The 13457-nt window shown below is 46.8% G+C and overlaps 1 protein-coding gene across 1 annotated transcript in view; it reads right to left on the bottom strand.

Moving 5' to 3' along the window:
* Positions 1-5960: 5960 nt before the first annotated feature.
* LOC124017622 (regulator of G-protein signaling 22-like) overlaps positions 5961-13457 on the bottom strand; it is a 43693-nt gene continuing 36196 nt past the window's right edge. The window contains exon 21 of the mRNA XM_046332875.1: positions 5961-6526. Coding sequence (XP_046188831.1) covers positions 5961-6526 — 566 coding nt within the window. The remainder of the gene's footprint in view (positions 6527-13457) is intronic.

Raw genomic sequence — 13457 nt, 5'->3', positions numbered from 1 at the left:
GGCTCAGTGTTATCCTGACTAGGAGGAGACATTAGGGCTCAGTATTATCCTGACTAGGCCACTAGGAGGAGACATTAGGGCTCAGTGTTATCCTGACTAGGAGGAGACATTAGGGCTCAGTATTATCCTGACTAGGCCACTAGGAGGAGACATTAGGGCTCAGTATTATCCTGACTAGGAGGAGACATTAGGGCTCAGTATTATCCTGACTAGGAGGAGACATTAGGGCTCAGTATTATCCTGACTAGGAGGAGACATTAGGGCTCAGTGTTATCCTGACTAGGAGGAGACATTAGGGCTCAGTATTATCCTGACAAGGCCACTAGGGGGAGACATTAGGGTTCAGTATTATCCTGACTAGGAGGAGACATTAGGGCTCAGTATTATCCTGACTAGGCCACTAGGAGGAGACATTAGGGCTCAGTATTATCCTGACTAGGAGGAGACATTAGGGCTCAGTATTATCCTGACAAGGAGGAGACATAAGGGCTCAGTGTTATCCTGACAAGGAGGAGACATAAGGGCTCAGTATTATCCTGACAAGGAGGAGACATTAGGGCTCAGTGTTATCCTGACTAGGAGGAGACATTAGGGCTTAGGGCTCAGTATTATCCTGACTAGGATGAGACATTAGGGCTCAGTATTATCCTGACTAGGCCACTAGGAGGAGACATTAGGGCTCAGTATTATCCTGACTAGGAGGAGACATTAGGGTTCAGTATTATCCTGACTAGGAGGAGACATTAGGGCTCAGTATTATCCTGACTAGGCCACTAGGAGGAGACATTAGGGTTCAGTATTATCCTGACTAGGAGGAGACATTAGGGCTCAGTATTATCCTGACTAGGCCACTAGGAGGAGACATTAGGGCTCAGTGTTATCCTGACTAGGAGGAGACATTAGGGCTCAGTATTATCCTGACAAGGAGGAGACATTAGGGCTCAGTGTTATCCTGACAAGGAGGAGACATTAGGGCTCAGTGTTATCCTGACTAGGAGGGGACATTAGGGCTCAGTATTATCCTGACTAGGCCACTAGGAGGAGACATTAGGGCTCAGTATTATCCTGACTAGGAGGAGACATTAGGGCTCAGTATTATCCTGACTAGGCCACTAGGAGGAGACATTAGGGCTCAGTATTATCCTGACTAGGCCACTAGGAGGAGACATTAGGGCTCAGTGTTATCCTGACTAGGAGGAGACATTAGGGCTCAGTATTATCCTGACAAGGAGGAGACATTAGGGCTCAGTATTATCCTGACTAGGCCACTAGGAGGAGACATTAGGGCTCAGTATTATCCTGACTAGGAGGAGACATTAGGGCTCAGTATTATCCTGACTAGGCCACTAGGAGGAGACATTAGGGCTCAGTATTATCCTGACTAGGCCACTAGGAGGAGGCATTAGGGCTCAGTATTATCCTGACTAGGAGGAGACATTAGGGCTCAGTATTATCCTGACTAGGCCACTAGGAGGAGACATTAGGGTTCAGTATTATCCTGACTAGGAGGAGACATTAGGGCTCAGTATTATCCTGACAAGGCCACTAGGAGGAGACATTAGGGCTCAGTGTTATCCTGACTAGGCCACTAGGAGGAGACATTAGGGCTCAGTATTATCCTGACTAGGAGGAGACATTAGGGTTCAGTATTATCCTGACTAGGAGGAGACATTAGGGCTCAGTATTATCCTGACTAGGCCACTAGGAGGAGACATTAGGGCTCAGTGTTATCCTGACTAGGCCACTAGGAGGAGACATTAGGGTTCAGTATTATCCTGACTAGGAGGAGACATTAGGGCTCAGTATTATCCTGACTAGGCCACTAGGAGGAGATATTAGGGCTCAGTATTATCCTGACTAGGAGGAGACATTAGGGTTCAGTATTATCCTGACTAGGAGGAGACATTAGGGCTCAGTATTATCCTGACTAGGAGGAGACATTAGGGCTCAGTATTATCCTGACTAGGAGGAGACATTAGGGCTCAGTATTATCCTGACTAGGAGGAGACATTAGGGCTCAGTATTATCCTGACTAGGAGGAGACATTAGGGGTTAGGGCTCAGTATTATCCTGACTAGGAGGAGACATTAGGGCTCAGTATTATCCTGACTAGGCCACTCGGAGGAGACATTAGGGCTTAGGGCTCAGTATTATCCTGACTAGGCCACTAGGAGGAGACATTAGGGCTCAGTGTTATCCTGACTAGGCCACTAGGAGGAGACATTAGGGCTCAGTGTTATCCTGACTAGGCCACTCGGGGTAGACACTGGGCACGTTTGAGTAGATCACGTGTCAAGTCTGATATAACTAATTCGTCACTGCCTTTCAAAGTGTGTTGCATTATGGGGACTTGCGCCTACATTTCGACTGCGTGAACTTCACAACAACCACGTGATGGAAGGTCATGACGTTGACTGCAACATTTCTGCAGTTGCTCCTCACCAACTGCAACTTGCAGACAGCGCCTGCATTGTGGGAGGAGACTATTTGTCAACCAATCATTTGTGATTTTACTGGACCCATGAGAACAGGACCAGAGACGTGACTAAACAGAAAGCCTTTATCTTTATTTAACTAGTCAGTTAAGAACATATTATTATTTTCAATGACGGCCTGGGAACAGTGGGTTAACTGGTCTAGGAACAGTGGGTTAACTGGTCTAGGAACAGTGGGTTAACTGGTCTAGGAACAGTGGGTTAACTGGTCTAGGAACAGTGGGTTAACTGGTCTAGGAACAGTGGGTTAACTGGCCTAGGAACAGTGGGTTAACTGGCCTTGGAACAGGGGGTTAACTGGCCTAGGAACAGTGGGGTTAACTGGTCTAGGAACAGTGGGTTAACTGGTCTAGGAACAGTGGGTTAACTGGCCTAGGAACAGTGGGTTAACTGGTCTAGGAACAGTGGGTTAACTGGTCTAGGAACAGTGGGGTTAACTGGTCTAGGAACAGTGGGTTAACTGGCCTTGGAACAGGGGGTTAACTGGTCTAGGAACAGTGGGTTAACTGGTCTAGGAACAGTGGGTTAACTGGTCTAGGAACAGTGGGTTAACTGGTCTAGGAACAGTGGGTTAACTGGCCTAGGAACAGTGGGTTAACTGGTCTAGGAACAGTGGGTTAACTGGTCTAGGAACAGTGGGTTAACTGGCCTAGGAACAGTGGGTTAACTGGTCTAGGAACAGTGGGTTAACTGGTCTAGGAACAGTGGGTTAACTGGTCTAGGAACAGTGGGTTAACTGGTCTAGGAACAGTGGGTTAACTGGTCTAGGAACAGTGGGTTAACTGGTCTAGGAACAGTGGGTTAACTGGTCTAGGAACAGTGGGTTAACTGGTCTAGGAACAGTGGGTTAACTGGTCTAGGAACAGTGGGTTAACTGGTCTAGGAACAGTGGGTTAACTGGCCTTGGAACAGGGGTTAACTGGTCTAGGAACAGTGGGTTAACTGGTCTAGGAACAGTGGGTTAACTGGCCTAGGAACTGGTGGGTTAACTGGTCTAGGAACAGTGGGTTAACTGGTCTAGGAACAGTGGGTTAACTGGCCTAGGAACAGTGGGTTAACTGGTCTAGGAACAGTGGGTTAACTGGTCTAGGAACAGTGGGTTAACTGGTCTAGGAACAGTGGGTTAACTGGTCTAGGAACAGTGGGTTAACTGGTCTAGGAACAGTGGGTTAACTGGTCTAGGAACAGTGGGTTAACTGGTCTAGGAACAGTGGGTTAACTGGTCTAGGAACAGTGGGTTAACTGGTCTAGGAACAGTGGGTTAACTGGTCTAGGAACAGTGGGTTAACTGGTCTAGGAACAGTGGGTTAACTGGTCTAGGAACAGTGGGTTAACTGGTCTAGGAACAGTGGGTTAACTGGTCTAGGAACAGTGGGTTAACTGGTCTAGGAACAGTGGGTTAACTGGTCTAGGAACAGTGGGTTAACTGGTCTAGGAACAGTGGGTTAACTGGTCTAGGAACAGTGGGTTAACTGGTCTAGGAACAGGGGTTAACTGGTCTAGGAACAGTGGGTTAACTGGTCTAGGAACAGTGGGTTAACTGGTCTAGGAACAGTGGGTTAACTGGTCTAGGAACAGGGGGTTAACTGGCCTAGGAACAGTGGGGTTAACTGGTCTAGGAACAGTGGGTTAACTGGTCTAGGAACAGTGGGTTAACTGGTCTAGGAACAGTGGGTTAACTGGTCTAGGAACAGTGGGTTAACTGGCCTAGGAACAGTGGGTTAACTGGCCTAGGAACAGTGGGTTAACTGGTCTAGGAACAGTGGGTTAACTGGTCTAGGAACAGTGGGTTAACTGGTCTAGGAACAGTGGGTTAACTGGTCTAGGAACAGTGGGTTAACTGGCCTAGGAACAGTGGGTTAACTGGCCTTGGAACAGGGGGTTAACTGGCCTAGGAACAGTGGGGTTAACTGGTCTAGGAACAGTAGGTTAACTGGTCTAGGAACAGTGGGTTAACTGGCCTAGGAACAGTGGGTTAACTGGTCTAGGAACAGTGGGTTAACTGGTCTAGGAACAGTGGGTTAACTGGTCTAGGAACAGTGGGTTAACTGGTCTAGGAACAGTGGGTTAACTGGTCTAGGAACAGTGGGTTCTGTTCTATTCTGACGGGGTTTTTAAAATGTATTTATTTTATTTTTATTTAACCAGGCAAGTCAGTTAAGAACAAATTCTTATTTTTTCAATGACGGCCTAGGAACAGTGGGTTAACTGCCTTGTTCAGGGGCAGAACAACAGATTTGTACCTTGTCAGCTCGGGGGATTTGAACTTGCAACCTTCCGGTTACTAGCCCAACGCTCTAACTACTAGGCTACCCTGCCGCCTCTACACTCTAACCACTAGGCTACCCTGCCGCCCCTACACTCTAACCACTAGGCTACCCTGCCGCCTCTACACTCTAACCACTAGGCTACCTGCCGCCCCTACACTCTAACCACTAGGCTACCCTGCCGCATCTACACTCTAACCACTAGGCTACCTGCCGCCCCTACACTCTAACCACTAGGCTACCCTGCCGCCTCTACACTCTAACCACTAGGCTACCCTTCCGCCTCTACACTCTAACCACTAGGCTACCCTGCCGCCTCTACACTCTAACCACTAGGCTTACCCTGCCGCCTCTACACTCTAACCACTAGGCTACCCTGCCGCCTCTACACTCTAACCACTACCCTGCCACCCCAAATGTGATATTTGAGTCTCACTCTCCCCAGTTCAAAGTACAAATGTAGGCTACACACATTTACAGTGATATGGGCATAGAGACATTTATTTCCACATTACAAACAATCAACTTTTCTGAAAAATGTCAACACTGCCATGTTGGAAAGTAACATGAGTATCAGACTTAACGCTGAAACAGATGCACCTTCCCAGAATTCATTTCTCCACGATCGTCTGCAGTCGGTTTGCTTCAGGATTTCCACTCAAACGAGCCCATTGTCTGTCCTGGGGGAGACGATAGAGCTCAGCTGGGCCTGGTGTTGGCTCTGTCCTGGGGGAGACGATAGAGCTCTGCTGGGCCTCGTGTTGGCTCTGTCCTGGGGGAGACGATAGAGCTCTGCTGGGTCTGGTGTTGGCTCTGTCCTGGGGGAGACGATAGAGCTCTGCTGGGCCTGGTGTTGGCTCTGTCCTGGGGGAGACGATAGAGCTCTGCTGGGCCTGGTGTTGGCTCTGTCCTGGGGGAGACGATAGAGCTCTGCTGGGCCTGGTGTTGACTCTGTCCTGGGGGAGACGATAGAGCTCTGCTGGGCCTGGTGTTGGCTCTGTCCTGGGGGAGACGATAGAGCTCTGCTGGGCCTGGTGTTGACTCTGTCCTGGGGGAGACGTTAGAGCTCAGCTGGGCCTGGTGTTGACTCTGTCCTGGGGGAGACGTTAGAGCTCAGCTGGGCCTGGTGTTGGCTCTGTCCTGGGGGAGACGTTAGAGCTCTGCTGGGCCTGGTGTTGGCTCTGTTCTGGGGGAGACGTTAGAACTCTGCTGGGTCTGGTGTTGGCTCTGTCCTGGGGGAGACGTTAGAACTCTGCTGGGTCTGGTGTTGACTCTGTCCTCTGCTGGGTCTGGTGTTGGCTCTGTCCTCTGCTGGGTCTGGTGTTGGCTCTGTCCTCTGCTGGGTCTGGTGTTGGCTCTGTCCTCTGTTGGGTCTGGTGTTGGCTCTGTCCTGGTGTTGACTCTGTCCTCTGTTGGGTCTGGTGTTGACTCTGTCCTCTGCTGGGTCTGGTGTTGGCTCTGTCCTCTGCTGGGTCTGGTGTTGGCTCTGTCCTGGTGTTGGCTCTGTCCTCTGCTGGGTCTGGTGTTGGCTCTGTCCTGGTGTTGGCTCTGTCCTCTGCTGGGTCTGGTGTTGGCTCTGTCCTGGTGTTGGCTCTGTCCTCTGCAGAGTCTGGTGTTGGCTCTGTCCTGGTGTTGGCTCTGTCCTCTGCAGAGTCTGGTGTTGGCTCTGTCCTGGTGTTGGCTCTGTCCTCTGCTGGGTCTGGTGTTGGCTCTGTCGGGAGTGTCTGCTGCTCTTTGACCTCAGACTGTGGGCAGAGGACGAGTCTGGAGGACAAGAGAGAGGAGGAGAGTAGACTTATTGTTGTAGTCGTTAAGCGCCGTCAGTCTACATCCTACAGGTGTGATTTTACAATGTGAGGACAGACAGCGCTGACTGACTCTTCAATGTGAGGACAGACAGCGCTGACTGACTCTTCAATGTGAGGACAGACAGCGCTGACTGACTCTTCAATGTGAGGACAGACAGCGCTGACTGACTCTTCAATGTGAGGACAGACAGCGCTGACTGACTCTTCAATGTGACCCTTCTGGACAGACAGCCCTGACTGACTCTTCAATGTGAGGACAGACAGCGCTGACTACAGACTCTTCAATGTGAGGACAGACAGCGCTGACTGACACGTTTCAATGTGAGGACAGACAGCGCTGACTGACTCTTCAATGTGAGGACAGACAGCGTTTCTATGTAGACTGACTCTTCAATGTGAGGACAGACAGCGCTGACTGACTCTTCAATGTGAGGACAGACAGTGCTGACTGACTCTTCAATGTCAGGACAGGCAGCGCTGACTGACTCTTCCCCTGCTACAGAAACCCTTCTGAACCAGGAGCAGAGCCCTGGCTAGCTTTCCATTGTGAATCACAAAGCTCCACATACAGATGGTCCATGTTTCTATGGAGACAGAAGGTCCATGTTTCTATGGAGACAGAAGGTCCATGTTTCTATGGAGACAGAAGGTCCACGTTTCTATATAGATAGAAGATCCACATTTCTATGTAGATAGAAGGTCCCCGTTTCTATGTAGACAGAAGGTCCATGTTTCTATGGAGACAGAAGGTCCATGTTTCTATGTAGACAGAAGGTCCATGTTTCTATGTAGACAGAAGGTCCATGTTTCTATGGAGACAGAAGGTCCGTGTTTCTATGTAGACAGAAGGTCCGTGTTTCTATGGAGTCAGAAGGTCCGTGTTTCTATGGAGACAGAAGGTCCGTGTTTCTATGGAGACAGAAGATCCACGTTTCTATGGAGACAGAAGATCCACGTTTCTATGTAGACAGAAGGTCCACGTTTCTATGTAGACAGAAGGTCCACGTTTCTATGTAGACAAAGGTCCACGTTTCTATGTAGACAGAAGGTCCACGTTTCTATGTAGACAGAAGGTCCACGTTTCTATGTAGACAGAAGGTCCACGTTTCTATGGAGACAGAAGGTCCGTGTTTCTATGTAGACAGAAGGTCCGTGTTTCTATGGAGACAGAAGGTCCGTGTTTCTATGGAGACAGAAGGTCCGTGTTTCTATGGAGACAGAAGATCCACGTTTCTATGGAGACAGAAGATCCATGTTTCTATGTAGACAGAAGGTCCACGTTTCTATGTAGACAGAAGGTCCACGTTTCTATGTAGACAGAAGGTCCACGTTTCTATGTAGACAGAAGGTCCACGTTTCTATGTAGACAGAAGGTCCACGTTTCTATGTAGACAGAAGGTCCACGTTTCTATGTAGACAGAAGGTCCACGTTTCTATGTAGACAGAAGGTCCACGTTTCTATGTAGACAGAAGGTCCAGGTTTCTATGGAGACAGAAGGTCCACGTTTCTATGTAGACAGAAGGTCCACGTTTCTATGTAGACAGAAGGTCCACGTTTCTATGTAGACAGAAGGTCCACGTTTCTATGGAGACAGAAGGTCCACGTTTCTATGTAGACAGAAGGTCCACGTTTCTATGGAGACAGAAGGTCCACGTTTCTATGTAGACAGAAGGTCCACGTTTCTATGTAGACAGAAGGTCCACGTTTCTATGTAGACAGAAGGTCCACGTTTCTATGTAGACAGAAGGTCCACGTTTCTATGTAGACAGAAGGTCCACGTTTCTATGTAGACAGAAGGTCCACGTTTCTATGGAGACAGAAGGTCCACGTTTCTATGTAGACAGAAGGTCCACGTTTCTATGTAATAGACAGAAGGTCCACGTTTCTACTGTAGACAGAAGGTCCACTGTTTCTAGAGATGTAGACAGAAGGTCCACTGTAATATACTAGAGACCCATCTGTTAATAGACAGAAGGTCCAGACTGTAATATACTGTAGAGAGGACCAGACTGTAGACAGAAGGACCAGACTGTAATATACTGTAGAGAGGACCAGACTGTAATATACAGAGAGGACCAGACTGTTTCAGACTGTAATATACTGTAGAGAGGACCAGACTGTTATACTATGGAGACAGAAGGTCCGACTGTTTCTACTGTAGACAGAAGGACCAGACTGTAATTACTGTAGAGAGGAGACAGAAGGACCAGTGTTTCTGTATGGAGTAATATAGAAGGTCCAGACTGTTTACTGTAGATGGAGACAGAAGAGGACCAGACTGTTTCTATGGAGACAGACTGTAATCCATGTTTCTATGTAGACAGAAGGTCCACTGTTTCTATGTAGACAGAAGGACCACTGTTTCTATGTAGACAGAAGGTCCAGACTGTAATATACTATGTAGACAGAAGGACCAGACGTTTCTATGTAGACAGAAGGACCAGACTGTTTCTATGTAGACAGAGAGGTCCACTGTTTCTATGTAGACAGAAGGTCCACTGTTTCTATGTAGAGAGACAGAAGGAGGACCACTGTTTCTATGGAGACAGAAGGACCACTGTTTCTACTGTAGACAGAAGGACCAGACTGTTTCTAGAGATGACCAGACAGAAGGACCAGACTGTTTCTACTGTAGACAGAAGGTCCACGTTTCTAGAGAGGACCAGACTGTAATAGACAGAAGGACCAGACGTTTCTATGTAGACAGAAGGTCCACTGTTTCTAGAGAGGACCAGACTGTAGACAGAAGGTCCAGACGTTTCTATGGACTGACAGAAGGTCCACGTTTATACTGTAGACAGAAGGTCCAGACTGTTATACTGTAGACAGAGGACCAGACTGTACTTCTATGTAGACAGAAGGTCCACGTTTCTAGAGAGGACCAGACTGTAATATACAGAGAGGACCAGACTGTTTATATGTAGACAGAAGGTCCACTGTTTACTGTAGAGAGGTAGACTGTAGAGAGGACCAGACTGTTTATACTGTAGAGAGGTCCAGACTGTAATTACTACTGTAGAGAGGACCAGAGACAGAAGGACCAGACTGTAATATACTGTGGAGACAGACTGTAATAGGTCAGACTGTAATATACTGTAGAGAGGACCAGACCTGTAGAGAGGACCAGACTGTTTATATGTAGACAGACCAGGTAATATACTGTTTCAGATGTAATAGACAGAAGGTCCAGACTGTTTCTACTGTAGAGAGACAGAAGGTCCAGACTGTTTCTGTGAGAGACAGAAGGTCCACGACTTTCAGACTGTAGACAGAGAGGCCCAGACTGTAATATACTGTTCTACTGTAGAGAGGACCAGAGACAGAAGGTCCAGACTGTTTCTATGTATACAGAAGGACCAGACTGTAATATACTCTAGAGAGACAGAAGGTCCAGACTGTAATATACTGTAGAGAGGACCACTGTTTACTATGAGAGACAGAAGGTCCACTGTTTCTATGAGAGACAGAAGGTCCAGACTGTTTATATGTTGACAGGTCTGAGATCATTACCACAGCCACAAGGTCTGTAGAGAGGACCAGACTGTAATATACTACAGCCACAAGGTCTGAGCTCATTACTACAGCCACAAGGTCTGAGCTCATTAGGACAGCCACAAGGTACTGAGATGGATACAGCAAACTGTAGACAGGACCATTAACAACTGACACACTGGGGAACCTGTGTAGTGCTGTAGAGACCCATCTGTTAATGGGCCATAGCTGTAATATACTGTAGAGAGGACCAGACTGTAATATACTGTAGAGAGGACCAGACTGTAATATACTGTAGAGACCCATCTGTTAATGGGCCATAGCTGTAATATACTGTAGAGAGGACCAGACTGTAATATACTGTAGAGAGGACCAGACTGTAATATACTGTAGAGAGGACCAGACTGTAATATACTGTAGAGAGGACCAGACTGTAATATACTGTAGAGACAGACCAGACTGTTAATGGGACCAGATACTGTAGAGAGGACCAGACTGTAATATACTGTAGAGAGGACCAGACTGTAATATACTGTAGAGAGGACCAGACTGTAGAGAGGACCAGACTGTAATATATTGTAGAGAGGACCAGACTGTAATATACTGTAGAGAGGACCAGACTGTAATATACTGTAGAGAGGACCAGACTGTAATATACTGTAGAGAGGACCAGACTGTAATATACTGTAGAGAGGACCAGACTGTAATATACTGTAGAGAGGACCAGACTGTAGAGAGGACCAGACTGTAATATACTGTAGAGAGGACCAGACTGTAATATACTGTAGAGAGGACCAGACTGTAATATACTGTAGAGAGGACCAGACTGTAATATACTGTAGAGAGGACCAGACTGTAATATACTGTAGAGGACCATCTGTTAATGGGCCAGACTGTAATATACTGTAGAGAGGACCAGACTGTAATATACTGTAGAGAGGACCAGACTGTAATATAGAGAGGACCAGACTGTAGAGAGGACCAGACTGTAATATTGTAGAGAGGACCAGACTGTAATATACTGTAGAGAGGACCAGACTGTAATATACTGTAGAGAGGACCAGACTGTAATATACTGTAGAGAGGACCAGACTGTAGAGAGGACCAGACTGTAGAGAGGACCAGACTGTAATATACTGTAGAGAGGACCAGACTGTAATATACTGTAGAGAGGACCAGACTGTAATATACTGTAGAGAGGACCAGACTGTAATATACTGTAGAGAGGACCAGACTGTAATATACTGTAGAGAGGACCAGACTGTAATATACTGTAGAGAGGACCAGACTGTAATATACTGTAGAGAGGACCAGACTGTAATATACTGTAGAGAGGACCAGACTGTAATATACTGTAGAGAGGACCAGACTGTAGAGAGGACCAGACTGTAATATACTGTAGAGAGGACCAGACTGTAATATACTGTAGAGAGGACCAGACTGTAGAGAGGACCAGACTGTAATATACTGTAGAGAGGACCAGACTGTAGAGAGGACCAGACTGTAATATACTGTAGAGAGGACCAGACTGTAGAGAGGACCAGACTGTAATATACTGTAGAGAGGACCAGACTGTAATATACTGTAGAGAGGACCAGACTGTAATATACTGTAGAGAGGACCAGAGTAATATACTGTAGAGAGGACCAGACTGTAATATACTGTAGAGAGGACCAGACTGTAATATACTGTAGAGAGGACCAGACTGTAATATACTGTAGAGAGGACCAGACTGTAATATACTGTAGAGAGGACCAGACTGTAATATACTGTAGAGAGGACCAGACTGTAATATACTGTAGAGAGGACCAGACTGTAATATACTGTAGAGAGGACCAGACTGTAATATACTGTAGAGAGGACCAGACTGTAATATACTGTAGAGAGGACCAGACTGTAATATACTGTAGAGAGGACCAGACTGTAATATACTGTAGAGAGGACCAGACTGTAATATACTGTAGAGAGGACCAGACTGTAATATACTGTAGAGAGGACCAGACTGTAATATACTGTAGAGAGGACCAGACTGTAATATACTGACCAGAGAGAGGACCAGACTGTAATATACTGTAGAGAGGACCAGACTGTAGAGAGGACCAGACTGTAATATACTGTAGAGAGGACCAGACTGTAATATACTGTAGAGAGGACCAGACTGTAATATACTGTAGAGAGGACCAGACTGTAATATACTGTAGAGAGGACCAGACTGTAATATACTGTAGAGAGGACCAGACTGTAATATACTGTAGAGAGGACCAGACTGTAATATACTGTAGAGAGGACCAGACTGTAATATACTGTAGAGAGGACCAGACTGTAATATACTGTAGAGAGGACCAGACTGTAACATACTGTAGAGAGACCAGACTGTAGAGAGGACCAGACTGTAATATACTGTAGAGAGGACCAGACTGTAATATACTGTAGAGAGGACCAGACTGTAATATACTGTAGAGAGGACCAGACTGTAGAGAGGACCAGACTGTAATATACTGTAGAGAGGACCAGACTGTAATATACTGTAGAGAGGACCAGACTGTAATATACTGTAGAGAGGACCAGACTGTAACATACTGTAGAGAGACCAGACTGTAGAGAGGACCAGACTGTAATATACTGTAGAGAGGACCAGACTGTAGAGAGGACCAGACTGTAATATACTGTAGAGAGGACCAGACTGTAATATACTGTAGAGAGGACCAGACTGTAACATACTGTAGAGAGACCAGACTGTAGAGAGGACCAGACTGTAATATACTGTAGAGAGGACCAGACTGACTGTAGAGAGGACCAGACTGTAATATACTGTAGAGAGGACCAGACTGTAATATACTGTAGAGAGGACCAGAGAGAGGACCAGACTGTAATATACTGTAGAGAGGACCAGACTGTAATATACTGTAGAGAGGACCAGACTGTAATATACTGTAGAGAGGACCAGACTGTAGAGAGGACCAGACTGTAATATACTGTAGAGAGGACCAGACTGTAATATACTGTAGAGAGGACCAGACTGTAGAGAGGACCAGACTGTAATATACTGTAGAGAGGACCAGACTGTAATATACTGTAGAGAGGACCAGACTGTAATATACTGTAGAGAGGACCAGACTGTAGAGAGGACCAGACTGTAATATACTGTAGAGAGGACCAGACTGTAATATACTGTAGAGAGGACCAGACTGTAATATACTGTAGAGAGGACCAGACTGTAGAGAGGACCAGACTGTAATATACTGTAGAGAGGACCAGACTGTAATATACTGTAGAGAGGACCAGACTGTAATATACTGTAGAGAGGACCAGAGACTGTAGAGAGGACCAGACTGTAATATACTGTAGAGAGGACCAGACTGTAATATACTGTAGAGAGGACCAGACTGTAGAG

This window comes from Oncorhynchus gorbuscha, unplaced genomic scaffold (assembly GCF_021184085.1).
Source record: "Oncorhynchus gorbuscha isolate QuinsamMale2020 ecotype Even-year unplaced genomic scaffold, OgorEven_v1.0 Un_scaffold_295, whole genome shotgun sequence".
NCBI classification, from domain to species: domain Eukaryota; kingdom Metazoa; phylum Chordata; class Actinopteri; order Salmoniformes; family Salmonidae; genus Oncorhynchus; species Oncorhynchus gorbuscha.
This window is presented reverse-complemented; position numbering and strand designations above follow the sequence as displayed.